Source organism: Urocitellus parryii, chromosome 15 (assembly GCF_045843805.1).
Source record: "Urocitellus parryii isolate mUroPar1 chromosome 15, mUroPar1.hap1, whole genome shotgun sequence".
Taxonomy (NCBI): Eukaryota; Metazoa; Chordata; class Mammalia; order Rodentia; family Sciuridae; genus Urocitellus; species Urocitellus parryii.
Window position 1 is genome coordinate 33,856,312 of NC_135545.1, and position 28,000 is coordinate 33,884,311.

At 56.0% G+C, this 28,000-nt stretch overlaps 1 protein-coding gene across 1 annotated transcript; it reads left to right on the top strand.

Moving 5' to 3' along the window:
* Positions 1–9,172: 9,172 nt before the first annotated feature.
* Drc7 (dynein regulatory complex subunit 7) lies at positions 9,173–27,999 on the top strand. Its single transcript, XM_026395727.2, is given in 17 exon segments — positions 9,173–9,372; positions 9,734–9,902; positions 10,754–10,879; positions 11,320–11,514; positions 14,153–14,311; positions 14,725–14,943; positions 18,298–18,426; positions 22,157–22,229; positions 22,974–23,102; positions 23,295–23,423; positions 24,145–24,365; positions 24,985–25,200; positions 25,758–25,868; positions 25,947–26,057; positions 26,930–27,124; positions 27,689–27,828; positions 27,906–27,999. Coding segments are annotated over 17 exon segments (2,616 nt in total).
* The last annotated feature ends 1 nt before the right edge of the window (position 28,000 follows it).

Here is a 28,000-nt window from a genome sequence, read left to right on the forward strand (position 1 = left end):
CAGACTCACCTCCCGTCTGCTGTGTGCCCTCGGCAGCTGCTGCGGATGCAGGGGCCTCGGTTGCTTCCTCTTTACGGCGCGGCTGAAGAGGAAACGGGTTGGATCCTGTGGCCTCAAAGGTCCCATCCAGATATGTCCACAGATCCCAGAGTCCCCAGATGCAGATGTGCAGGGGATTTAGGCCCTCCCGTCCCGAGACCACCCCCGCCCCCAAGAGCAAAGAGCACACCTTCACTGCGCCTGGCCTAACCCCGGCCTCCCTGCTCCTCCCTGTGTGACTGCCCCCCCCCCTCTGCTTTGGTCCTGGTGAGGGGCATTCGGGAGGTCATTGTCCCCTGGGGCACTGGGGGAGTCGTGGACTGGAGGTCTGTTTTAGGGGTGGGTCAGTCCTCCAGCTGCCTGTCCTGGGCCCATCCTCCATGCAGGGGACGGCCAGCCCTCCAGGCCCCCCAGGGGCACTGAACCTCAGAGGCCCTTAGTGTGTGTCACCCGGGAGCCCGTCCCTCCCCCTTGGTGACTGCTGGTGGGTGGGCCAGCCGGCCTCAGATCTGCTGTCACTGTGGGGTGGGCGGGGTCACGGGGCCAGGCTCCCCACAGCTATTCATTCAGTGTGTGGGACTCAGGAGAGGAGAGAGGGATGGCGGGGCAGAGGTGGGCATTTCTGAGAGTCTGAGCTCCCAAGGGCAGGGACCAGGACAGCCTGGCTCCTCCATCAGCCCAGCTGAGCACAGGGCCGGGCCTGTGTTGAGCCAAATATCGGCACCAATAAGATCTCAATAAATCCTTGTGGGCTGAACAGATGGGTGTGTTTGCAGGGCTCTGCGCCGGGGGCGCCTCAGGCCAGTCACTTCCCGCAGCTGGTTCTCCATTTCCTAGCCTTGGGCTGGCCTCGTAGGAAGCCCAGGTGGCAGAGTAACCGAGGCCGAGGGACTCAAGGGACGGGCTGATGCACACAGAGAACAGAGGCAGAGGTGGCCCTGGAGAGACGGCAGCCAGGAGAGACCAGGCTCACCCTGACTCTCCCCTCTGGCCCTGCCCAGCCTCCAGCTGGGCTCCTGAAGGTGGGGAGTCATTGTCATTGTCATGACCAGATGCTCACCGCAGCCCCCAAGCTGTGGGCTCTGACCCCCTCCCCCACCAGCAGCCGGTGTCCACCCGAGGGGCCTCCTCGCCTCTTGTCCAACCCAGCAAACAGACAGACCACCAGAGACAGGAAGGTGGGTCACTTGATGCCAGTCACCTGTCCCTGGAAAGAAAGTCCTGGGGCGTGGACACTGGGTCAGCTGGACCACAGTGTGTTTTTGAGGACACATTGGGGTCTTATCTTCAGGGATGTCTGTGTCTCGTGGTGAAGGTCTCCTAACCTGAGTGTCCTGGGAAACAGCCGCTCTGAGTATTTCCGTCCAGGGCTTAAATTCTGCCTCTGCTGTGTGACCCCGGCATGTCACCTGGCCTCTCTGAGCCTGAGTCTACCCAGCATAAAATGGGGCTCCTGAATGCTGGGGGGCAAAGTAAAGTTCCCAGCAGCAACCGGCTCCCTCCTCCCGAGTCCCTCCTTTGACTTAAAGAAAGCTCAGTCAGAGGCCCAGGGAAGACCTGTGACCCGCCCAGCTGAGCCCCTCCACAGGCGAGGCCCAAGCCAGGGCTGGCCTCTCTGGGTTGCTGACCCTTCCCCAGGATGGACGTTCCCTGGGTTCCAGAACTGTCACCTGGCCCCACCCTGAGCTTCAAGGGGAACCTTGAGCAGCCGAAACCTCAGGCGAGCTGCTGGGTGGGGACCAACCAAACCAGAGCCGGCTTCCTGGTACAGGCCCCTTCCTCCTGGCCCACAACACAGGGGGCGCAGTGGCTGCCCCCAGGATGGGCAGGGGACGATGACCTGAGACAGTGACCGCAAGGACTGCCAGCGCCGGTCCCTGTGGCCCAGCAGGAATGGGGTCTGAGCACCTCCTGCCCGTGGTCATGGTGGGCCGCAGGGAGGGTCCCTCCGCCCGGGCTCCTCGCCTAGTTCTGCATTCTGCTGAAGACGAGAAGCTGTGAGATCCCTCACAGACGAGTCTGTTGATTCAATGCAGGTCCAGAGGCGATTCCAATTGATCTTATTCTTTATAGAGTCTCCGAAAATTCATTCTAGAAATTTTTATGGTGATCTATGAATAACTTCACATCGCTGAGTCAGCCTGACTGAAAGAGGGCACGGGAGGAAGACTTGACCTCCAGACGACAAGGTGTTCAGAGGCCAAAGTGACAAGGCCAACCTGCAGACCTGTGGGGACAGGAGGGAAGACAAGTGGTGGTGGTGGGGGGGGGGCCACGGACCAGAGTGCTCAGTGGCGCCCCCTGGAGGACTTCACACACGACCAAGATGGCACGGTCAACAGGAGTCCGTGGGTCAATTAAAATCCGTGGGTCAATTAAAAAAAAAAAATCAAGACAAGATCCCTGCTGCCCCCTTCCGTGCAGGTGGACTCCAGGTGGAGTAAAGTCTAGGGGAGGGTGAAACGTGAACGTCAGTGTAGGAAAATATTTTTGTGACCTAGGGAGGGGCAAGGAACGACTTCCCAAAGAAAAATTCGCCAAGCATCAGACCCCAAACGGATACATTTCATTACTTTAAAATTGAGGTTTTCTCCCAGGTACAGGGGTGCACACCTGTAATCCCAGTGGCCAGGGAGGCTGAGGAAGGAGGATCGAGAATTCAAAGCCAGCCTCAGCAAAGTAGCAAGGCTCTAAGCAACTCAGTGTGAGACCCTGTCTCTAAATAAAAAATTAAAAGGGCTGGGGATGTGGCTCAGTGTTTAAATGGCCCTGGGTTCTATCCCCAGTACCAGAAAAAAAAAAAAAAAACGAAAAGAAAAGAAAAAGGAAAATTGAGGTTTTTCTGTTGAATGAAGGATACCGGGGCCAATGTTATCAGGTGACAGAATGGGGGATGGTACTCGAAACATGTAAAACCAAGGACTAACATCTGGGAGTCTGGCAAACCAAACCACGAACACTTCCCTAATAGAGAAAAATGGGCTGAGGTTTTCAAAACGGAACCCTGATGAGTTAGGACAGAAGGCTCGCTTCAGATCATCACCCCTCGGCCGCATGTTACCATGACAGTGTAAAGGTAAAATTTCTAAGCTGACTCTAAGCTGCAAGAGTCTGAGTTAAAGGGTAAAAGAGTGGGCATTGTAAAGTTTCTAAATTGAAAGGCTTGGGCTAAAAAAATAATAATAGACCAGGTATTGTTAAATTCCTCTGCTACCCCAGGAACCTGTAATCTCTGTAGCTGTTAGGACAATACCTGAACTGCCCAGTAAATATCTCCATTGATTCCCTGGTTGTTTATTAGCTAAGGGCTCCAAATAGCTCGGTAGGAAAGCATCCAGGCCACAAAACCAATCAGTTTAAATGTGTACCCCGCTTAGTAGTGACCAATCACCCCTGCCCAGACTGTTCCCGCCAATGAATGTACTAATCATGGCTCAGGGTTGTTGTTCAATTTTCCCGTGCCTCAAGATGATTTGTTCTGATGTATGCAAAGCCCCCCACCCTCTCCAAAAAGTGTACTTAAGCTCTGCTTGACCTCTGCTCTGGGCTCTGGGCTGCTCTCCCTTCCTGAGTGAGCCTTGAGCCCCAGCATGCTGGTTCAATAAAACTTCCCCCTGCAATTGCATGAGGCTGGTCTCTTGTGTGGTCTCTCCCTCCGGCGCTCCGCCGGACCCTTACAACAGTGGGATCTCGTGTCCCTGTTTAACAGGCAAACATCAGAAACCTAGACAACGCCAGCTGGCGGGGTGGGGGACCAGGATCCCCAGGCACTGCAGAGGCAGGAGGGTCCAGTGAGCGTGGCCGCCGACAGAGAAGCCGCCATGGCTGGGGGGTCCTGCTCCCGGGACTTATCCCAGAGAAAGGTTCTCAAGGGGGAGAAGGGACACCACCCGCCATGTGTGCAGCATCGTCCATGTGGCCCAGCCCATGGCTGGAGTTGTCCCAAAAGCACAGACAACGAAATTCCATTAAGGGACAGTCCGGAGGTAGGGCTGGTGCCATTCCAAAGACAGAAGCACTCAGGTCAGGGTGACATTTACCAGGGGACTGCAATGGTTTGGGAAAGGACGGAGGGTCCTCCAAGGGTCCCCACTGTGGGGAATTCAGAGGGTGGGAACTTAATTGACCATGGTGTCTAGAGGCAGGGACTGTGAAAGTGATTAGGATTCCATGGGATCACCAGGTGAGGTCCCCAGGGTGGCATTCTGGTGGCTTGCCCTCCCAGATTTTGAAGTGCGATGCCCTTGGCCATCTTGGGATTCTGCCCTCGTGACACCTGTTCATGACACGTGAGCCCTTGAACCTCCAGAGCTGTGAGAGAAATAAACCCCTTTTCTTTATAAAATTGCCAGCCCCAGGTACTTCATCACAGCGACACCTCACAGACAGGGGCGCCTGTGTCCTGGGGGGCCACGGAAGCAGGCCTTCTACCCAGGCATGTCTGCACCTGGGGTCGGGCCTGGAGTTTCCCGGAGGGTTGAAGGAAGCTGGCTCAGGCCTGGGGCTGGTGCCTGCATAATTGGCGACATGTTTGATCATTCAGTGCTTCAGGCAACCACCCAAACAGCTTCATACGGGCGTCTGGGAAAGTTCAAGGCCCCGGCTGGGGCTCAAGCCCAGGGAAAACAGGGCTCTCTGTTTCTCAATCAGGACAAAGAAAAGTGGAATGAGATGGGGGCCCTACCCTGGGCCACCATCCCTGGAAGGATTAAGGAGAAATTCCTGTGGATTCACACAATAGTATGGATGGGTTCTTAAACCCACAGCTCTTAGCAAAAATATAAGAAACAGAAAGATGTAAAAACACGATATCACTTACAGACATTACAAATCCCACCAGACAAAACAATGCTCATTTTGGAAAAAGAGCAATATCAGAATGATTGTAGAGAGACAGGCACAGTAGCCACAACTGTGATCCCAGTGACTCAGGAGGCTGAGGCAGGAGGATTTCGAGTTCAAGGCCAGCCTCAGTGACTTAGTGAGATTCTGTCTCAAAATGAAATAAAAAGGGCTGGGGACGTAGCTCAGTGGTAGAGCACCCCTGGGTTCAATCCCCAGGACCACAAGAATAAAAAGATGTTGCTTGTATAGGATGGGGGAGGAGAGTGGATAGATAGGAAAGTAAAAGGAATGAGATGACGTGGGAAAAACAGGAAATGAAGGCTGCCTTCCCTTCTGCCAGCCTGACATGTCCCCTGATCTCCATTACCTTCTTCCTTTCCTGCCTTCACCCCATGCAAATCCCCCTCAGGTATGTCACCGTCACTGTGTACCAAGACCAGCACTCAGAGGTACATAGGATAGTCGTGAGCTCCCCTCCCCTCACCCCTGCCTCATCTGGCCTTTGCTAGAGTGTGAATCTGGAGGCTCCCCAGAGGCCCCTGTGTTGAAGGTGTGGTCCCAGCCAGTGGTACTATTGGGAGGGGTTGGAACCTTCCAGAGATGGGGCCTGATCGAGGTCTTAGGTCATTGGGGGTGTGTCCTGAAAGGAATTGTGGGGCCCTGGTCTCTTCCTCTTTCTCTTTTGTTTCCCAACCATGGGGTGAACAGGCTGTCCTCTGCCATACATCCCCACCGTGATGTATGGTGCCACCACAGACCCCAGAACAACAGGACCAACTGACCACGGGCAGAAATAGCCCAAATCCCAAGACCAAAGAAGTATTTTCTCTTTTGAAGTTAATTATTTCAGGTATTTTGATACAGTAACAGAAAACTGACTAATACAGCATACAGATATTATTTTTATGGCTGCATAATAGTCCAGCCAGAAAAGGGGAAATCATTCTTTTTTACTGAGAAGTGAGAGATTCTTAAGTTTCCACTGATAGCATCACTATACAACTTCAGCAGGATATTGATAGGATTTCTCTGGACTTTCTCTCAGCCCCACATAGGGTGATATTATGAATTTCATGGGTCCCTTTCTCCAAAAACAAAAGAGCAAAACTTGTATTTTATGACTGCATTGGCTCAAAGATAAGTATAACCCAGGGTGAATGCATAATCATAATTATATATTCATTATTATTCCAGGTGTTTTTTTTTTCCTTCTGATTTGCAAGCGTGGGGCTGGGGATTGAACTCGGGGCCTTGCAAAGGCTAGACAAGTGCTGTATCGATGAGCTACAAACCCAGACCCTCTTCTGAATTTTTGAAGAAATGCAAATTAAAAATTGTTATGGGCTTCTAATTAAACAGATGAGCTTTTCTTGTCCCAGGAGATAATCCACTAAATCAGAGACCCAGTCTGAGACCTGGTCCTAGAACCCGGGACTCGGGTAGCACGGCTCTGTGGCCCCACAGGAGCAGCCGCCCCAGGCCCACACTGGCGAAGGCCACAGTCCCCCTGTGGTGGAATAGAGGACGTCTGACAAATGTTTAACAATTGGCTTCCTGGGAGAAACAGCCCTGGTCTGTAGCATTTACCAATTTCCAGGGTGTAAACAACCCCACAGCCAGTTGAAAGCTATTGCCTGACATCACTGAGCAGAAGTTAGGAAGAGACGCAAATTAGTTCACTATTATGCAGTTTTTCCCTTGTACAGAAACAATAACCGTAAACCACCTCAAGAACACAGATAAATGTGAAATAGAGGAAAATAATTAGGGGATGATGGGTTTTATGTATTTATTACTTTGCAAAGTTCCTTGTAGGTTTTTATTACTGTATTTTTAATAAATGTTTAAAGAGCCGTTTGACGATGGGCTCATAAAGATTTCTAAAGCTCTTGCCCACTGGTATCTGCTCTACCAGCAGCACCATGGCTGACACACGGGGCAACCCCAGAAGACTACATTTCCCAGAAGGCCCCTCTTCCAGGACCTGCCCTCAGCAGTTACCACGGAGACCACTAACAGTAAGGCTTCCCTGCTGACAGGGTAAGGAGGGAGCAGGGTGCCAGAGGTGGCTGCACCCTTCCTGGCTGGGAGAAAAGGGACATGGGGTAAAAGGCTTCTTCTGCCTGGGGCCCTCTGGCCTTGGTCTTTCTGGGGAAGTTTTGGGGGGTATGTGTGTGTTTGGTGGGGAGGGAGAGGTTGCTGCTGGGGATGGGGTGCAGAGAAGAGCCTGTCTTTGAAGCAGCCCTGCCCTCCTCACCCTGGGCTGCAGCTGAGGGCTGGCTCATGAGGCCCTGAAATGCATGGGTTTCAGAGCCAGAAATATGTGGGTTCAAATCCCAGATCTGGCACTTCTGGTTGTGACCTTGTGCAATTCCACTTAGTCTCCCTAAGCCTCGGTCTTGCCATCTGCAGAGTGGGTCTCAGAAGAGTGTCTGCCTCAAGGTGTCATTTGAGAATAAATGAGATTGTTTCCATGCAACCCTTAGCCCAGGGCCTGGTACTCAAGAGGGGTTCAGTAAGTGCCTACCCTGGGCTCATCCGCTCTGTCCCCAAGAGGCAGACAAATGAATCTGCTGACCTTGCCATGCTGCTCGACTGGAGGTTTCTCCCTAGAGAACTGGGGTCCTGACGGGCCTGCTGGACACGAGGCGTCAGCTCGGCTGACCCACCGGGGGCTCAGGCAGGACACCCTCAGCATTCAGGCCTTGCTGAGTCCAGGGACACAGAATGTCAGGATGGGATGGAAAATTCTATCCATCTCCCCTTTTTATTGCAGAGGGGAAACCAAGGTCCAGAAAGGGGCAGGGAGTGGCCCAAGGGCTCAGCAGGGGCTGCTGGCAGGCTCAGTCCTGGCTGGCAGCCAGTGACTGTCCTCCCCAGGAGGCCCGGGTGACCTGGGGTGCAGAGTGGGGGGGGGGGCGGCCTTCACCTCCAGGTCCCCTGTCCGTGGCGGTGCTGGGATGGAATCCAGAGCCGCGCGTGCTAGGCAAGGCTCTCCCGCTCAGCCACGTCTCCATCCCACCCTCCTGGTCCCTTTTGTCCTGTCTGTCTTGGCTCTGCTCCAGGGGGTGAGGACAAATCTGGGGGACCCCACTCTCAGTCCTCCCGACTCCCTGGCCCCTCGCCTTTCCAGTGGGCTGGGTCTGTTTTCCTGTGGCCTGGACCTGTGCCCTGTTTGCTGTAAAGGGGAGCAGGTCTTAGAGGTGGGTGGTGGAAAGGCCTGGGCTGGGAGGTGGGGGACTGGTGGGTCAGCAGGGGTGGCATCGGGTGGCCTGTGACCAGGACCACCACAGAGGCTGAGTTTCCACAGGCACTGGGGTCTGAGGTGGCACTCAGGACTCTGCAGCATCTCTGGGGCCCCCCGCTCACCTGTCTCCTCTCGGCCGTCCTTAGCGGGCAGCCTTGGCCCTCACGTGGGTCACTCATGGCCATGGGCTGGCCCTCACCCCCTGCTCCACACGCAGGTGCCAGGCAGAGAGTGGGGAGAGGACCACGGTCTGCGCTCACTGGGCCCTTTACCCTCTCCCTCAGCACTTCTGCCCCCACCTCCCTGTCCAGAACTGGGTCACACCCAGGCCACCGATGGCTGCAAGAGAGTCTGGGAAGCTGGACCTTTCCAACCAGCCCGGTCCTGCCATTGGAAGCTGGGACTGGGTCTTTGGAGAGTGACCAGCAGTCCACAGGAGCCCCAGGCCAGGCTCTCCTGGGGCAGCTGGGCATGTGTGGCCCCTCAGTGTGGGTAACAGGATGATTGTCCTCTGGGTCGCGTTACCCGCTGACCTTAGGTGGCAGCCCTGCCCTGGAACTCTTGGTGCCTGGGTTTCCAGTTTGATGAGACGAAGCCTTGTTCACTTGCTGCCTTTCTGTTTGGTCCTAGTCTCTGTCACCTTCCTATCATGACTTGTGTTTAAGCCAATTCACTTATTGGATTTTGCGAATATCTATTTAAATGGGAAACGTCAGAGCATGCCATCATCCCTCAGCGTGGGCTTGAAATCATCCAGATAAACATCGAACAGCAGCGAGGCCAGGGGAGGTGTTTGGGTCACTGGCTCCTGCCCTGTCCAGGGCTCCCAGCCTGAGGCTGCCTTGTCTCTTTTTTAAAGTGTCAGGAGTTGCTGTCCCCGCTAGCACCACACAGTCTTTCTCCTGGATTGAAGCAGAGGGTAAGAGGGACTCACTTCCCTGAGGGAATGGAACCACCTCCGGGGCCTCCAGGGCCTCCCTGGCCTGCACCTGGGCCGATCCCAACACATCCTCCCCCTCCAGTCGGCCAGGGACCCCCAGAATGGAGGTCCTGACGGAGACAATAGAGGAGGATGAGGCGGCTGAGTGGGAGGAGGCGGCCGAGCAGCCTGAGAGGTCTGAGAAAACGAGGCCAGCCGAGGCCCAGAAGGAGGAGACCACCCTGTCGCCCGAGATGCTCAGAGACCTGGAGAGGAAGCTGTCGGAGATCGAGGTCCCCACCCCAGCGGATCACCGGTGAGTGTGTCGGGGTGGGGACTTCTGACCCAGCAGCAGCCCCGGCACAGGCAGACGGGGACTGCCGCAGGAAGGGCCAAGCACCATGGTGGCACCTGGGGCTCTGCTCTCAGACTGCCTGGCGTGAGTCCCCACTTCGCCCCGACCCAGCTGTGTGACCTTGGACAAGTCACTCAGTCTCTCTGTGCCTCCGTCTCCTTTAACAAGGGCAGGTGCTAACCATGGTGCCGGCCCTGGGTAGTTAGTTGTGAGGTTTACATGAGGAAGGGGAAAGTCCATGGCAGCTCGCATGGATCCCCCTGAGGGCCAGGAGAAGCCCCTCCGACTGAACGCCAGCCCTGTCGTGACACAGGGCCTCCTTCTCCAGGGACGTGGACACTATCGACCTCTCCAAGCTGCCTTTGACCTACAAAACCAACACGCCCAGGGAGAAGCTCCTGCTGCAGGTGGCGGACAACTTCTCCCGCCAGTACAGCCACCTGTGCCCCGACCGCATGCCCCTCTTCCTGCACCCCCTGAATGAGTGCCAAGTGCCCGTAAGCCTGGGTCCCCGAGGGCAGGGCTGGGTCGGGGCCCAGGGCAGCGGGAGGTGGGTGGGTTCTCCAAGGTCTGGGGGCCACCGCACAGAGCTCCTGTGGGCGGGGTTTCTAGTCCCAGGGCCGGCCCTGGAGCGCAGTGGCCTGGAGCTTGCAGGCCTGGCCCCAGGCAGCCTGAGGCCTGGGGTGAGCAGGTCCAGAGGAGGGGGGAATCGGATTTGGGTGGGACACAAGGTGAACATCGCCTGGGGTCTGTGGGACCTGCTGGCCTGGCCGGGTCACCTCCGGACGATGCCTTGCTCCTCTGTCAACAGCTGGAGAGAGCCAGGGAGGTGCTCAGGGTCACAGGGCTGACAGGAAGGAGCTGTGGCTTGGGTCCTGGGGCCTGGCCTTGACCTCGTTGTCTTCTTTCCCTGCCTTTCCCTGGGTGGGGACAGCCCCGGGACTGGGGACCATCCTGAGCTCTGCCCGGAACCTCTGTAGGCCCTGGGAGGAAACCTGATCTCCCCCTTCAGCCCTACTTGCTGGGTCGCTTCAGGCTGCTCGCTTGGCCTCTCTGGTCCCCTTTGGTGCCCCGGGGGTTGGAGGAAGGCATTCCCTCAGCCTTCCCAGTCCAGATGCGGAATAAGCTTGGGCCACCCCAGTGCCACCCATGTGGGGGGCTCCTCCCGGCCACTGAGGGCTGGCACGTGCCGGGCCTGGGCATCGCCTTCCCAGCAGGCCACCCGCCATGACTCGCCATCTCGGGGCTGCGGGCCTGGCCTCCTGTGTGCTCTGGCTCCAGGGTCTCCCCAGGCACAGATCTCCCGGCCCCCCTGGGCCTGGCCCAAGGACCGTGTCTCCACTTGCAGAAGTTCGTGAGCACGACCCTGCGGCCCACGCTGATGCCCTACCCCGACCTCTACAACTGGGACAGCTGTGCCCAGTTCGTCTCCGACTTCCTCACCATGGTGCCCCTGCCCGACCCCCTCAAGCCGGTAAGTGCCACTCCCGGCTGCTTCCAGAGGCCCAGGAGGCCTAAGACAGGAGGCCAGGCAGGGTCTGAGCGAAGGAGCCTCAGCCAGTCTCAGGCCACAGCTCCTCAGAGAGTCCCGAGGGGGAAGCAGGCCCAGAGAGGGACAGCCACTTGGCTGAGGGCGCACAGCAAGCTGGGTCTCCTGGCTTCTCCTTTGTCTCCTCTTCCTCTTTCTGCCTCAGAGTCTCCCTCTTCATGACTTTAGGAGGTACAGAGAGCAGTGGGGGGGCCCAGCTTCCAGGGACCCGCAGCCCCATCTTTGGGCTTCTGACTAGTTGGGTCAGCTTCTCATTGAGAACGGGGCGAGGCAGGAAAGAGGCACCTGGGCACCGACGGGGGCCGTGGCATGGGGCGGAGGAGGGCAGAGGTGCCCGGCCGTGCTGACCGGCTGGCGGTGGCCAGCCCACCCACCTGTACTCCTCCACCACGGTGCTCAAGTGCCAGAAGGGCAACTGCTTCGACTTCAGCACGCTGCTGTGCTCCATGCTGCTGGGCGCCGGCTACGACGCCTACTGCGTCCACGGCTACGGCTCCTGGGACCTGTGCCACATGGACCTCACGCGGGAGGTGTGCCCGCTCACCGTGAAGCCCCAGGAGGTACGCCCGGCGCCGGCGGCCGTGACATCCCGAGGTGTGCCTTCCCGGGACCGTGATGCCCTCCTTAGAGAGCGCGTCCTTCCCCAGGCACAAGGACACGGCTCCATCGCCAAGCCCCTAGTCACTTCTCTGTCCTTAGCACCCAACTCTCCAAACCGACGGTCCCTTCCCACTTGTCTTCACTCTGTTTAGGCTACCGTGTTCCCGCCGGGGACATTTTTTGAATGCCACGTGGTTTCCATCTGGGGTCATTAGTAGAAATCCAGCCAGTCGATGGCACAGGGGGAAACCGAGACCACAGGCTTGGCTCTCACCACTCCCCGCCTCAGCTAAAGAGGCCTCTTTAATAACTAGACCAACAAACAACAGCAGGAACCACGCACAGCCCCGCCCGGGGCGCGACTCCATTCTGTGTCTGTTGACTGATGGGCCACAATGGAGGGCGCCAGGGGAAACGCCCTGAAGTGGATTTCCATGATCAGAATCTCAGCGGCCTCTCTCTGCGCTGGGAATCTAGTCCTCCTCCAGACAGAAGGTGCCTTAGGCGACCCGGGTGATTCTGCCATCAGGGATGGGACCTGGGGTCCGAGAGGTCCAGCATGATGCTGGGTACCTGGGCCACACCTGGGGGAGCACCTGGGGGTCCCAGGCTCTGCTGAAGGAGGCGAGGAAGAGGGGCGGGAGGAAGAGGGGCGGGAGGAGGGCCTGGTGGCTCGGGCTCTGCTCCCAGGGGAGTGGAGGCTGGAGCCTGGAGCTTGACTTCAAAGGCCTCTGAGCCCACTTATGGGCCTCTCGCCCTGGCCAAGAGTTGTTTTTTTAATATATTTTTTAGTTGTTATGGACCTTTATGTTTTTGATTTTTATGTGGTGCTGAGGATGGAACCCAGTGACTCACACACGCTAGGCCAGTGCTCTGTCAGGAGCTGCAGTCCAAGCCCCAGATTTTAATCATCAAAATTAGATCAATCAATAACAGAGAGAGAGAACTTTCCGGTCTCTGCCACCTCCCTGTCGTTGATGTGGCTGCTCCTCTCAGTAGCCCCGTGGGACGGGTGTTATCACGGTCATTTCAGAGATGAGTCTGTTGGGACCCACAGGGAGGTGAAGCAATGTGGGGGAGACCAGGGCCGCCCCCGGGGCTGCCTGCCTCCAACCCCTGCGGGGTCCCTCTTTATTCCCCAAACCGTCTCAGGAACTGCCACAGCCCTGCACTGTCCCTGCACTGTCGGTGGCTGGAACACTTCCTATCTCCTAGCACTCGCTTAGACACACACACACACACACACACACATGTTCACACACATATGCCACGCCCTCACACCTGCATGCACACAGACAGCTGCACCAGAGTGCACGTGCTCTCACCCTCGCACAGGCGTATGTATGCACACGTGCGTGCACAGCCTTATGTATGCACACGTGCGTGCACAGCCTTGTCTTTTCCTTCTTGGGCTGGCCAACTCACACTTTGAGTCAACATGTGAAGCCCTCTAATGGTAAGATCTGAACCCCCCCCCCCACTTCCCCACCTTCTAGATCAGATCCAGGTCACCCTAGGCCGGCGGTGGGTGGGGAAAAGGAGAAGCTCCCACCCCTCAGCTCCTGCCCTGTGGGCAGCAGGGTTGCAAGTTCAAGGCCAGCCTGGGCAACTTGGCGAGACACTAACAGGGACGGGGATGGAGAGAACCCCGGGGTCCAACCGCCAGCACAGACCGTGGGAGAGAGGAAGGGAGGGAGGGAGAAAGAGGAAAGAGAACGAGGAAGTGGAAAGGCGGGCCACACTCCTTTCAGGACACACCCCAGGGACCTACCCTCCCTTCCCCAGGCCCCACCTCCTAATGGTTCCACCATGTCCCAAAGCACCACAGGTTGGTGACCAAGCCTTTAACACATGAGGTTTTGGGGGACATTTTAGACCCAAGGTAGAGCACCCGTCAGTCACCATCTGATAAAATCATCACCCCCCTTTGACTCGTGCATCCTTTAGAAATGTGGATCGTTGGTTTGTGAGATTAATTTTTCCTTCCTTCCTTCCTTCCTCTCTCTCTCTCTCTCTCTCTCTCTCTCTCTCTCTCTCTCTCTCTCTCTCTCTTTCTTGGAGTGAACCCAGGGACATGCACACACTAAGCATACGATCTCCCACTGAGCTTCATCCTCTTTTAAAAACCTCGTCTTGAAGAGCAGAACGCGTGCCCGTCTTCAACACCCAGCTCCATGAGCCCCCCTGGTCCCGTGCACCCAGATCAAGAAAGAGAACGTGCCCGCGCCCCAGGAAGCCCTGTGTCCAGTTACTGGTCCCCCCTACCCCGGGCACTTTCCTCTCTCTACTTCTCAGAAGGAGCCAGGGAGGAGGTTCCCGGGGCTCTCGCCCACTTTACAGAAGAGCTGAGATCCGGAGAGAAGAGAAGACCCCCCAGGTTCCCAGAGCCGGAGCCGTGGCTCCCCTGCTCTGAGGGCCACAAGACCCACAGCCGGAGGGACAGCTGTGAGCCCTGGTCGCAGGGCCAGGGGCTGAGGACCTGGGGCCAGAGCAGAGTGTGTGTGTGTGTGTGTGTGTGTGTGTGTGTGTGTGTGTGTAAGAGAGAGAGAGAAGGATGCACATCAGGGCTGCTGACTCTGCCTCTCTCCTGCGTGACAGACGGTCAAGAAGGAGGAGAAGGCGCCCCCTAAGAAGTACGCCATCAAACCCCCCCGGGGCCTGACCAGCCGCTTTGAGCAGGAGCAAGAGGAAAAGAGGCAGCAGGAGATCAGAGACCAGGAGGAGAAGCTGCTCAAAGAGGCCAAGGAGCGGCTCCTGGTGGGTCCCTTCAGCTGGTAAACCCTGGGAGAGCGACAGAGCCCAGTTGGTGAACCACGGATTCAGTGGGATCCTTCCATTTTGTCATTAAAACACCGAGCTTGCCGGGTACAGTGGCGCATGTCTGTAATCCCAGCAGCTTGGGAGGCTGAGGCAGGAGGATTGAAAGGTCAAGGCCAGCCTCAGCAACTTAGCACTGCCCTAAGCCATTCAGTGAGACCCTGTCTTTAAATAAAAATATAAAAAAGGACTGGGGATGTGGCTCTGTGGTTAAGCACCCCTGGGTTCAATCCCTGAAACTGGGGTGAGGGGGACCCTATCTCCTGCCCGTTCCCCAGCCCCAGGGAGAAGTCTAGACCCCTAGCTCCTCTTCCCACCCTGCTGGTCAGTGGCCACCCATCTTTCTCATGCAGGAAGAAACAAAGGTGAAGCCTGACTCCCTGCACGGCCTGCGGGTGCACTCCTGGGTCCTGGTGCTCTCGGGGAAGCGCGAGGTGCCTGAGACCTTCTTCATCGACGCGCTCTCGGGGCGCAGCTACAGCCCCCAGGATGAGCACTTCCTGGGCATCGAGAGCCTCTGGAACCACAAGAACTACTGGGTGAACATGCAGGACTGCTGGAACTGCTGCAAGGTGACCCCCGGGGCAGGCCCCCCATGTGTGGCCAGCACAGCCTGCAGGAAGGCTCTCCCCACCCCTGGGCTCCCACAGCCCACGCTCCTGCCCAGGGTGCCCGTCCGCTTTCCAATACTACAACAAAATACATGAGATAGAAAAACGTTTCAAGGAGGAAAGGTTTATTTTGGCTCATGGTTTCAGAAGTTTCAGTTGATGGTGGCCAGGCCCCGTAGCTTTTGGCCTGCGGTGGCACAGCACATCATGGCAGGAGTGTGTGACGTCTGTTCTCCTCAAAAGGAGGCAGGTGCTCGAAGTGGTGCCGCTGGCCTGTAGTCCCAGCGACTCTAGAGGCTGGGGCAGGAGGATTGCAAGATGGAGGCCAGCTTCAGCAACTTGGCAAGACCCTGTCTCAAAATGACCAGAAGGGCTGAAGATGAAGCTCAGTGGATCAGAGCCCATGGGTTCCACCCCAGCACCCAAACAACCACAGCAGAAATCCCTGAAGATGTAACTCAGAGTGATAGGTCACAGGCTTATCATGTGTGTGGCTCTGGGTTCAACCCCCGGCAACACACACAGACGCAGCAGAGGCCGAGAGAGAGAGAGAGAGAGAGAGAGAGAGAGAGAGAGAGAGAGAGAGGAGAAGGGGCCACATCCCTTTCCAGGACACCCTCCCCAGTGACCTAACTTCCTTTCAGGGGGTCCAAGCCTTTAACACACCAGGCCTTGGGGGACATTCAGACCCCGACCAGAGCACCCGTCAGTAGCCATTCTGATAAAATCATCATCTCCCTTTTGACTCCTGCACCCTTTTTTAAAAAAATATTTATTTATTTTTTTAGTTTTAGATGGACACAATATCCTTAGTTTATATTTATGTGGTGCTGAGGATGGAACCCAGTGCCTCATGCATGCTAGGCAAGCGCTCTACCTCTGAGCCACAACCCCAGCCCCTCCTGCATCCTTTTGAAATATTGATTCTTGGTTTGTGTGATTCACTTTCTTTCTTGTGTGTGTGCGTGTGTGTGTGTGTGCGCGTGTGTGGTGCTAGGGATCGGATCCAAGGCCCTGCACAGGCTAAGCATGTAGCACTGAGCCACATTCCCAGCCCCTGGATATTTTCAGACCCTGTTGAAGTAGAGCAGAATGTGTCCTCCTCTTCAAGGTGGAACTCCATGAGCTCCCATCGACAGAGCCCTGGTCCCCTGCACCCAGATCAACAAAAAGAACACTGCCCACACCCCAGGGAGCCCTGTGTCCAGGGACTACTTCCCATAAATGAATGCATATATTATGTAACTGGCACACACACACACACACACACACACACACACACGAGTGTGCAGAGGAGGGCGACGTCCTAGGTGTACATCTCATTGAATTATCGCACCCTGAACACTCCTGTGTAATCGGGACCAGCGTCTCAGAAGCCCCCTTCCTCTCTTCTCCTGGTCACTAATTCTTCCACCCTCCGGCTCCATGGTACAGCACTTGCTTAACGTCGTCATGAAGCCCTGGGTTCGATCCCCAGCAAGGAAAAAAAGAAGTTCATGCAAACCAACAGCCCACATTCCAAAAGGAGGCACAGATCAAAAGGGAGACGATGCTCTTGCGGGCGTGGTGATTGACGGGCTGGGCGGTGGGCTGCGGGGACTCGGCCATGGTGGGGTTGGGGTGGATGAGCCCCCCTTGATTTCAAACAACACCCATTAGTGTCGCCTGACTTTGGACTGGGTGTCCTTGAGTCCTGCCGCGTCTGCTCTTGATGCCTGGAGTCTTCCCCTCTTGGTTTTGTTTGTGAGGGTCATCGTTAGTGTGTGCAGCTGTGGCTTGTGAGTTCTCATTTGTCTCATGGATTTGTCATCCCCCGAGCACACCACATCTAATTTTTCCGTGCTTGAGTTTCACATTTAGATCATTTTCAGTTTGGAAATATTTTAGACCGTGTTGCTCTGAATATTTTCCGACCCGCGTTTCGGTGAACATACGTATCACTTCTGTTGGCTGAACACACAGGAGCGGGGTTGCTGGGTGACAGGGGGTAGTTGATTCTGCCCATTTTACCAAAATGACCGCACAGATTCCGCTGTCCCCAGCAGCGCAGGAGGTTCCAGGAGCTCCCCCGACATAAGTCCTGATCCTGGGTATTTCCTATGCTGCTCCCTTTGGCTGTTCTAGAATGGTCCTGCATTTACCAAATGCATTTGATATTTTTCCAACTACCCTCATACCCAGCAAGTTCGAAACCTGCTTATTAATTTAACATGAATCTGTAGAGACGACTGGGAAGCAGTGGAAGTGCAGGGGAAGGACCTCTGTGCGGGAGCAGGTGTGGGGGGTGTCACGCCCTGGAGGGCTTCATGTCCCTGGCTCCCCACTTCCTGCTCCTCCCTTTCTCACACCCTCCCTGCCCCTCCCCCACTGCCCCAGGAAAGCTCTTTCCCCCACCCTGTCTCTGCCTCAGAGCTAGGAGCTAGCCCACCGTGGACAGAACCTTCTGGAACTGTGAGCCCATAGAAATCCTTCGCCCTCTGAGTTGATTTTCTCAGAGGTGGCAGGTGACTGACGCAGAAGGCCAGCACATGACCTCGTCCCCTTAGCAGGAGTGGGACCCTTTCTTAGTTTTTCTGTTTCCTGCTCAGCACTTGTTTCAAAGTTTCAAAGTCAGAGGCTGCTGTCTGCCTCGGACTCCAGGATCCCTCACCCCTTACAGACCCACGTCCCCAAGTGACACCTGTTCCCTCGTGGGAGAATTTCCTGGGTCTCCCTTCCCAGGACTGGGATCGCTGAGTCCCGGGGTTTGTTTGTGTGTCATTGAGCTGGGGTCTGGGGTGAAGCTGAAGTGGCCAAACCATTTCAGTCCATCTCCCTCCGACAGCGAGAGGACCCCGTTGTCCCCCCGCCCGCCCCCACTTCTGATCTGCCTGCTGGGGAGGGCGGAGGGGGGCTGCGCTCCTTCCCACTTCTCTGTTGAACGGACTTGGGGTCTCAGGTCCTTTTGAACTTGTTGGGTTTCCTCTTCTGTAAATTGTTCACTTCCATTCTTCCCCCTTTCTATTGTTGCTGTTTATTATAGACGAGTCCCTTATGTATTCTGGATACAAACCACAGGTCACTTTTAGACATTACCGACGCCATCTTCCATTCGGCCACCCGTCTGTCCACTTGGCGCGTGGCCTCCTTTCTCGAGCGTGTGTCTTTCATTCTGATACATCGGGGTGCGACGAGGAGTGTGGGGTGGCCTCTCAGAGCTGCCCGGAGCTGCCCAGTCCCCCCGCTGTCCTCTGGGAGCAGCTGTTCCCATGTCCCCAGGGAGCAGGGGGAGGCACGGGGCCGTGGCTCACTCGGCTGATTCCCTTCCCTCATCAGGATTTGGTCTTTGACCTGGGAGACCCTGTGAAGTGGGAGTACATGCTCCTGGGGACCGATAAGCCTCGCCTGTCCTTGACTGAGGAAGAGGATGAGGACTTTAACGATGAAGATGATGTGGAAGCGCTGGTGAGTCTCAGTGGCCCGAGGCCAGGGGCCGGGGTGTGTGTGTGGGGAGCTTTGCACCCTGTCACTCAGGCAGCCTCAGTTTCCCTGAGAGCATGAGTGTGCGTGGGGTGGGGTGGGGGGCACCAGGCCAGTGACAGCGTCTTCAAAGCAGAAGGTCCTGGGACAGGGCCCTTTAAGATGGGCAAACTGAGGCCAGACACATTCAGTGAGCCTTCCAGAGACCCTCCCCAGGATTAGGGGGGACTTGAACCCTGGTCTCCCTCCCCCTACAGTCTGCCCTGTTCAGGGCTCGTCCTCCTCCTTGGAGAGCTGCCCCTTGGTGCGGGGCCATAAGGCCTCTTCCAGCCCCGTGGAGCCCCAGGGCCAGCCGCCCTCCACTTCCCTCCCCAGGAGTCACTGTGGCCTTCTGTCCCTGTCAGTCTTGTAAGGTCACGGGCCCAGGGCCTTCCCCAAGTCACCAGCCTCACCTCCCTGATCTTCCTTCAGGGGTCTTCCGGGAAGGTGTGCATGATCTTCCCTGTATTTGGAGGTCAGGGGCCCGGGGACTTCTTGTTGGCTGGGACCTTGGGCTAACCTTCCAAGGCCAATAAAACCACTAAAAACCCCGGTTTCCTCACCTGTATGTTCAATGGGGAGAGTGAATCAAAGCCATATCCATAGGAACAAAAATAAGTGCTCCAGTCTGCTAGGGCTGCGTGACAAATGGCACAGACCAGGAGCTTGAGAAACAGATGCTGTCTCCCCTTCTAGAGGCTGGAAGTCCAAGACCAAGGTGCCGGATCAGGGGGGTTTCTTCTCAGGTCTCTCCTGGGTTTGAAGAGAGCTTCTTCTCCCTGTGTTCTCACATGTCCCTCCCTTTGTATGAATCTGTCCTAAGCTCACTCGCTCTCTTTTTTTTTTTTTTTTTTTTGGTACCAGGATTGAACCCAGGGGCACTTGACCACTGAGCCCCATCCCCAGCCCTATTTTGTATTTTATTTAGCAACAGGGTCTCACTGAGTTGTTTAGAGCCTTACTTTTCCTGAGGCTGGCTTTGAACTTGTGATCCTCCTGCCTCAGCCTCCCAAGCCACTGGAATTATAGGCATGTGCCACGGTGCCCGGCCTAATCTCTTCCTGTAAGGACACCAGTCATATTGGATTAGGGCTACCCCATGACTTCATTTAAACTTTTTTTTGGGGGGGAGTACCAGGGATTGAACCCAGGGGCACTCAACCACTGAGCCCCATCCTGAGCCCTTTTTTGTATTTTATTTAGAGACAGGGTCTCACTGAGTTGCTTAGCGCCTGCCTCACTTTCCCTGAGACTGGCTTTAAACTTGTAATCCTCCTGCCTCAGCCTCCCGAGCTGCTGGGATTTCAGGGATGAGCCAGCGTGCCCAGCTATCATTTAACCTTAATCACCTCTTTAAAGGCCTCATCTCCTTCCCACCGGCATTACCTGTTTCCCCACATCCTCGTCAGTACAGTAATTTTTGCTGTTCTGATTGTTGTAAAGTGGCATCTTGCTTAAATTTTACATTTCCTCCATTTTTTTATCTTTTGTTTTTCTTTAGTCAGTCTTCATGTAGTTCTGCTGTCAGAATCCACCTCTAGTTCTGTCAAGTCTTTCTTCTTGACCAAATTTGATTCCTCCTTTCACCTTAACTTTATCTTCGTTGCTTTTTTGTGTTTATCTAAGATAAGCGACATCTTAAATATTTACTTGTTTTCAGTGTTTATTGTTTACTGATTTAAAGTATTTAAAGATAGGGCTGGGGATGTGGCTCAAGCGGTAGCGCGCTCGCCTGGCATGCACACGGCCCGGGTTCGATCCTCAGCACCACATACCAACAAAGATGTTGTGTCCGCCGAAAACTAAAAAATAAATATTAAAAATTCTCTCTCTCCTCTCTCACTCTCTCTCTCTTTTTTTTTAAAAAAAGGATTTTCTTTTAAAAAAAGTATTTAAAGATACAAAAATTTCTCTAATTACTCTTTTAGACATACTCTGTAAATTTTGGCTGATGGTATTTTTATTCCTACTTATAACTTCTTTCATGATTTCTTCTTAACCCAAGGATTTATTTTTTAGATATTAAGTTGGCAGGTGTATGAGTTTTTACAGTTTCTTTTTTCTTGCTTTCTTTTTGCGTTGCATTCTGGTCAGAGAACGTGATCGGCATGATGTTAAATGTTTTAGACTATCTTGATGCTTTCTTTGTGGCCTGATATGTGGTCAGTTTAGTGATTGTCTGCATTTGCCCTTGAATGTCTATTGAGTGTCTGTATTGAGGGTAAATTTCTCTACAGATTAGTATGTTTAATATTTAATAAAATATGTCTGTATATTTTTAAAAAGACCTCATCTCCAAATACTGTCATCTTCTGAGGTCCTGGGGCTAGGACTTCAGCATGTGGGTTTGGGGGGACACAGAGCAGTACCCACAGCCACAAACCTCACTCAGGCCCTACCAGGAGCATGCCAGGTTCTGTCATAGGGACTTGAATTCACTCATCTAAACCTTCCTAGCCACCCAGCGAGGTGGGGACAGGTTTCATCCTCCATACTGTTGCTCCCTTTTACATACAGACTTGAAGGAACTTTCCCCAAGGGTCACAGAGCTGGGACTTGAACCTAAACAATCTGGCTCCAAAGTCAGAGTTTCATCAATGATTCTCCTACTTCCTGGTGCTGCGTGAGAATAAAATGAGCCACTGGTGGGATGTGCTGGGCACAGTGCTGAGAATGAGCCACTGGTGGGACGTGCTGGGCACAGTGCTGAGCCAGGCCTGGCCCTGTGTGGAGTCATCTCTGGAGATGGGTGCGGGAGCCTCCCTCATGCAGTGAATCCTGGGCACCAGCTCCCCCTGCTGGTCATGAGAGGTGGCGCAGCCCCTGCCCCGGGAGCCGGGCCTGGAGACCAGAGACCCTGTCTGTCATGGGACCAGACTCCTCCGTGGCCAGGGAGCCCCTGTTCCTGGCAGGCCTCTTAAGAGCACTCAGCTGTGGGTCCCCAGGAAAAATCCGAGCCTCCAGCCACAGCCCAGTCACCTAGATGCCTCAGAGACTCCTGCCGATTCTCACTGCTGATGATTCTCCTATCATGTCCCCTGTGGAAAGTAACGATTAGATGACCAGGTGTCGGGTCTGAGCAATGTTCGTAGGATAAAAGTCATCAACTGAGAAAATCCTATCCGAGTTTCTGTAGCTGCCTCGTTCGAGGGCCATTTGTCTAGCCCAGGCCTTCTTTCACAGAGTGGGAAACCAAAGCTCAGAGGGAAAAGTCATCATGTCAGCAAGGTGGCGCTACAGCACTTGACACACATTGTCACCTAGTCCTCCCGAGTGGCTCAGCTTACAGTGAAGGACACTGAGGCTCAGAGTGGCTAAAGGACTTGCCCAGGACCCCTTAGTTGGTGTTAGATTGCAGTGTGTGGTGTGTGTGTGTGTGTGGGGTCTTGTGTGCTCCTGACACGAGCCGGTGGCTGCCTGAGCCTTGGCCAGGACAGGCGGCCTGCAGGGCCCAGCATCGCTGTCCTAAGCCAGGCAGGGGCAGGGAGGGCTCCGTGCCCAGAGCTGGGTCCTCCTCAGCTTCTGTATCTTGGGTCATGCTCCTGGCCCCTGGTTCCCCAGGGAAGCTGAGGGACCACCCTGGCTTGGCTGCAGTGGGGGACAGGGACAGGGTCTTTGCGGTAACCTCTGCTGCAAGGCCCTCAGCACCACCACCTGCCCCCTCCTCTCCCTGCAGGGCAAGGAGGATGAGGACAAGAGCTTCGACATGCCGCCCTCGTGGGTGGAGCAGATTGAGATCACCCCAGAAGGTCTCTGCTGTTCGCGGGTTCACGCCCCCTCTCCAGAACCAGCCCCTGGGACTCGGGGGAGGTCTGAGCCACAGCTGGGCAGGGCCACTCTGCAGAGGCTGCCCGGCCTCCCCTCTCCACCATGGCTCCCACCCTCCTTCCTTCCTGGCTCCGTGGCTCTGGGCATGACACCCACTGGTCCCTGAGACCCCAGGTGGAGAAGGCCAGGGGCAGTGCCCGCAGGTGGCGCAGGAGGCGTCAGGTCCTGGGAGGGGCAGGCAGAGAAGGCTGGAGGTGCCCTGTATCGTCACCTGATGACTGCTAGGTGCCCATCTGCAGGAGGACAGGTCATTCCAGCAGGTGGTGATGCTAGGGAGGTTGTCACGGGGACCAGGGCAGGAGCCCCCGGCCCAGCCCAGGACAATGGACTGGAGGTGGGCAGACAGAACAGGGTCCAGAAACAGGGAACACTTGGGCCAAGTTATGAAGGGTCCAGAGTGAGCTCAGCAAGGCTGGGAGGGAACAGTGTCCCTGGCAGAGGGATCCGCCCCGCCCAGGGCCTGGCGGAGGGCATGGAGTGGCAGGGATGCAGACTCCCGTCTTTGGGGATCTGTGCTCTGCCTGGCTGAGAACGAGCACCGGCTGGAGCCAGTGCTGGTGACCTGCTCCTTGGCCTCCTGTAGTGGGCAGGGTGGTGGCCGCAGATGGAGGAGTGCCCCTAGGTGGTGGCCCCCCTGCTCTCAGTCTGGAACGCTGCATCCACAGAGTTCGAGACCCGCTGTCCCAACGGGAAGAAGGTGCTGCACTACCAGAGGGCGCAGCTGGAGAAGTGGGCGCCGTACCTCAACCCCAACGGCCTGGTGTGCCGCCTCACCACCTACGAGGACCTCGAGTGTAAGAGGCCACGCCAGCTGTGGGGGTGGGTGGGGTGTCCTAGCGGGTCCCCCAACATGCTGTGTGGCCTGGGGCATGTCCCCTCTATGCTCACAGTGTGCATGGGCACCAGTGGACTCTGTGCGCTGGGAGTGGCGGGTTAGCAGCATGGAAGGCTGGCCTGGCTGCAGCCGGCACCCATCGGCCCCACAGGTACCCAGGTGCTGGAGATCAAGGAGTGGTACCAGAACCGCGGGGACAAGCTGGAGCTGAGGCACATCAACAAGAGCACGGGCCTGATCATCGACTACTTCAAGCCGGGCCACCCCCAGGCTCTGCGAGGTGTGTGGACCCCACTGCTGGGAGCCTGGGGCTTTGGGGAGGGGCCTTGTGCGTGCCTTGGAACAGCCTCCAGTTTTGGTGGCCAGCAACAGACCCCGCCTCTCCCTCCCTAAGAAACCCGGCTTGTGAGTGGTCGGGGGACGCTCAGAGCCCAAGGGAGCATGGCCAAGGCTCCTCTAGGGAGGTCAAAGCCAGGGCCGTGTGCCCAGTCAGTGGCTGGGATTGGGCAGAAATCCCAACACAGTGGGGGCCGAATTTAAAGGGGCTGAAGATGCTGAGCAACAAAACCAAGTTCAACTTTTCTGGAGCACAGTTGGGCAGAATATATTAATAATATATATTAATATACAGTTGGGCTAGAGGTGTAACTCAGGGGTAGGGCATGTGCTTAGCATGAGCGAGGACCTAAGTTCAGTCCTGAGCGCCAAAGCAATAATAATGATATTCAAAAATTTCTTGACCCAACAATTCCACTGCTGAGAATTTGTTCTTAGCAAATAATGAACAAGAACAAAACTGCATGGTGCAGAGGTTCATTATGATATTGTTTATAATTGCAAAAAAAATTGGACACAGCCTAACTACCCAGCAATACAGGATCGGTGACATAACACTTGCTCATCCATAACGGAGCGTTGTCCTCTTCCAGTGCCTGGGGTCCGGGTGCCGAGCCTAAGCTGGAGTTCCTGGTGCTCACCAGGCTCCCCCCACCCCCCCCCAGTGCACTCATACAAGTCCATGCAACCCGAGATGGACCGCGTCATGGAGTTTTATGAAACGGCACGCGTCGATGGCCTGCTAAAGCGAGAGGAAACGCCCAAGACAATGACAGAATACTACCAAGGACGCCCAGACTTCCTCTCCTACCGCCACATCAACTTTGGGCCCAGGGTCAAGAAGCTGTCTCTGAACAGCACAGATTCGAATCCCCGACCCACGGTGGTAAGAGCTCGCTGGGCCTGGGCCGGGCTGCTTGCCCTCTGGCAGGCAGAGGTCGCCCGGGAAGGGGACAGCACTGGCTGTGGAGTGGCATCAGGCCCACGTTACTTCCAGGGCCAAGCATTTTACCAAATGCACCACCCCCAGCCATCTGGGGCCACCCGAGCCCTCAAGCCCTGGGCCAAGGCGGCATTTCTTTCCTCCTCCTTACAAAAAACAATGTGGGACTAAACTCCTAGAAACTATGGGAACAGAAACAGAAATGTAAAGGGAATGTCTTGCAACGAGCCCTCGATGCTGCTGTGGATCCAAGGGTTTGGTCTTTTTCTCATTTAACTGAGATCTGGGTGGGATGGGGATCAGAATCCTGGGATCAACCTGTTTCCCTTGAACTCGGCATTTTTCTCCAAGTCGTTACAATTTATTTGGCACCTGAGGGAGCTGGAGAGGGGTCCAGGTCCATGTGAGGCTGGAGTGGCCTGCCCTGAGAACTCTGTGGGCCATGAGTACCCTGTGTGGCCACCCAGAGGATCCAGACCCAGTGTGTCAGAGTCCCCGGCTCCTGCCGCCGAGCATCGGCGGAAACCCCTTCCTCTCACCCCCGCATGTTCTGGCCTCACAGAAAATCACTGAGCGGTTCCACCGCAACCCCGAGAAGCCCGCGGACGAGGACGTGGCCGAGCGCGTGTTCCTGACCACGGAGGAGCGCATCCAGCTGCGCTACCACTGCCGCAGTGACCACATCACCGCCAACAAGCGCGAGTTCCTGCGGCGCACTGAGGTGGACAACAAGGGCAACAAAATCATCATGACCCCGGACATGTGCATCAGCTTCGAGGTGGGCTGCAGCCGCGGAGGGGGGAGCAGAAGGACCCGGGCCCCGGGTCCCCTTCCAGCAACCTGGGGGACCAGGATGGGCGCTTTCGAAGCCCACCTTGGAAATTCATCTCTGCCCTTGCGAAAATTAAAAGCTTCCATCTGGGGACCCTTCCCCTTGCAGCTCCCCTGTAAATCTTCTCTTTTCCACCAAAATAGAACCCAGGAGGCTGAGAATGCTCCTCATGGTCCCCGTCCCCCCTCCGCCCCCCAGTCAGAACAGATTCCAGTATGACTCCTGCCACCCATGCTGGAAGGGAGAAGGTTCTCATCTCCTCTGAGGATTTCACCGTCAGTAGTCAAATCCACACCCTCCTGGCATATCCCTCAGTCCCCCACATCTTCAATTCCTCTTCCATTACTATCTGTATATTTGTAAGTGAGGAAACAGATCCAGAGAGGTTCATCAACTTGCTCCAAGTCACACAGCTAGAAAGAAGCGGGAGTAGATTTGAACCAAGTGGTCCCATCATCCTCACCATGGCAGCCTCTCTCTCACGGTGGTGGTTCTGGTCCCAGGTGGAGCCCATGGAGCACACCAAGAAGCTTCTCTACCAGTATGAGACCATGATGCAGCTAAAGAATGAGGAGAAGCTGTCCAAACATCAGGTCTGGGAGTCCGAGCTGGAGGTGAGTCCCCGTGGGAAGAGTGGGCGGGCGGGAGGCAGCCGGGGTCTTAGTCATGCCCTTCGTCACTTCCCAACTCAGGTGCTGGAGATCCTGAGGCTCCTGGAGGAGGAGGAAGAGGCGCACACGCTGACCATCTCCATCTACGATACCAAGCGCAACGAGAAGAGCAAGGAGTATCGGGAGGCCATGGTGAGCAGCCCTTCCTCGCCCAGGCCTGGGCTTTCCTGGACTCTCTGGCCGCCAGGGTGGTGAGGCCCATAGGGAGTCCGCCACGAGCACTCCAGGAGGGGTGAGGTTCTGATACTGTGAGATCACCCTCGCCACTGAGCTGACCCCATGAGTCACCCCCAAAAACATTTGGGATCCAGGCCAGGTCCCCTCACCCAGGGGCTGTGCCCAAAGCCAAGGCCTGTGGTCATGGTGGAAGAATTAGGATGGCATGCCCACCTCCACCTGGCTTTCTCCAGGTTGTGGCTGAGCTGGTAGCCCAGGGGTAGCCGCTGGCCCCCCAGGTATTTAGCTCGCACTGCCAGGCTACAAGGCCCAGCTTGGTTTTCAAAGCCAACTTCTAAATCCTCTTCACCACCCAAGTCCCAAGTGCAGATTTCTAAAAACAGTTTGGGCTTGGCGAGGCAGGACACGCCATCAGATGACCATTCTCAGATCCCCAGAGGAGAGCTCGGCCCCCATGTCTCCACCTTCCCTGGTCACCTCTGCAGGGCATAAGGGCCAGGGTGAAAGGGAAAACTGAAGGGGGCAGCTGGCATTCCCTATGTCATCGGTAAGCACCGCCCTTCATCCGACAAGCATCTACTGGATCCCAGGCACCAGGCCATGTGCTTTATAGGTGTGATGGCATCTGAATCCTCAGAGGAGGAGCCTGAGGCTCAGGTAGAGATGTGAATTCACGTCAAGAATAGAACTAGATGTTACTATTAAAGATGGCTACAAGAGACTGTCCCGTTTCAGAGGGGCAGGCACTGGGACCTGCCACCCTGCTGATAGAGCTGGTCAGGGGTCGGGGAAGGCTCTGCTGATCCAGCCGCGCCTCCCTGCCACAGGAGCGGGTGTTGCACGAGGAGCACATGCGGCAGGTGGAGACCCAGCTGGACTACCTGGCCCCATTCCTGGCCCAGTTGCCCCCGGGAGAGAAGCTGACGCGCTGGCAGGCCATGCACCTCAAGGAGGAGTGCCTCGGCGATTTCAAACAGAGGCTCATTGACAAGGCCAACGTCATCCAGGCCCGCTTCGAGAAGGTGGGCCAGGCCGCAGCAGGGAGGGGCCTTGGCATCCTCGTCCAGCCGGGGGCTCTCTGCCCAAACCTCATAGATGTGTGGGGGACCGACTGTGTCGGTGACATATTTCTGGATGGCTGAGCTGTTCCTGGCACTGGTTTACTGAATGGATGGATGGATGGCAGATGGATGGGTGGGTGGCACATTATCATAACCAGCCCCTGACCCATTTCTGTTGGGTTGGCACACAGGCAGCATCTCGCTTAGTCCTCACACAGAGCTCCACAAGGAGCAGGGAGAGGTGTCCCTCGTTTTGGAGACAAGGAATCAGAGGCTCTGAAAACCTTGTCCAGAGCCATGGGGCCCTCTTGACCCTGCTCTGACCTCACGAATGTGAAACAGCTCTAAACATGACCCCAGTTCTTCCACCCAAGACATCTCAGGGATCCCTGCCTCTGTCCCTCTGACTCTGTGGGCAGGGACAGTGGGGCCACCATCCGTGGGGCTGCCTGGTAACCAGGGGGATGGCAGCCCGGGGGAGGGTCCACCTTCACCATCCCGCCTACTCGTTTTCTTGACCCTCAGGAGACCCAGGAGCTACAGAAGAAGCAGCAATGGTACCAGGAGAACCAGGTGACGCTGACCCCGGAGGACGAGGACTTGTACCTGAGTGATTGCTCTCAGGCCATGTTCCGCATCCGCATCCTGGAGCAGCGACTCAACCGGTGAGGGGGCAGGCCTGGAGGACCTGCAGGGCCGGGCCTCTGCTCCGTGGTCCCTCACCACCTCCCTGTGTCCTCAGGCACAAGGAGCTGGCCCCACTCAAGTACCTGGCGCTGGAGGAGAAGCTCCTGAAGGACCCCCGTTTGGCGGAGCTGCTGAAAGTCTTCATTTGAC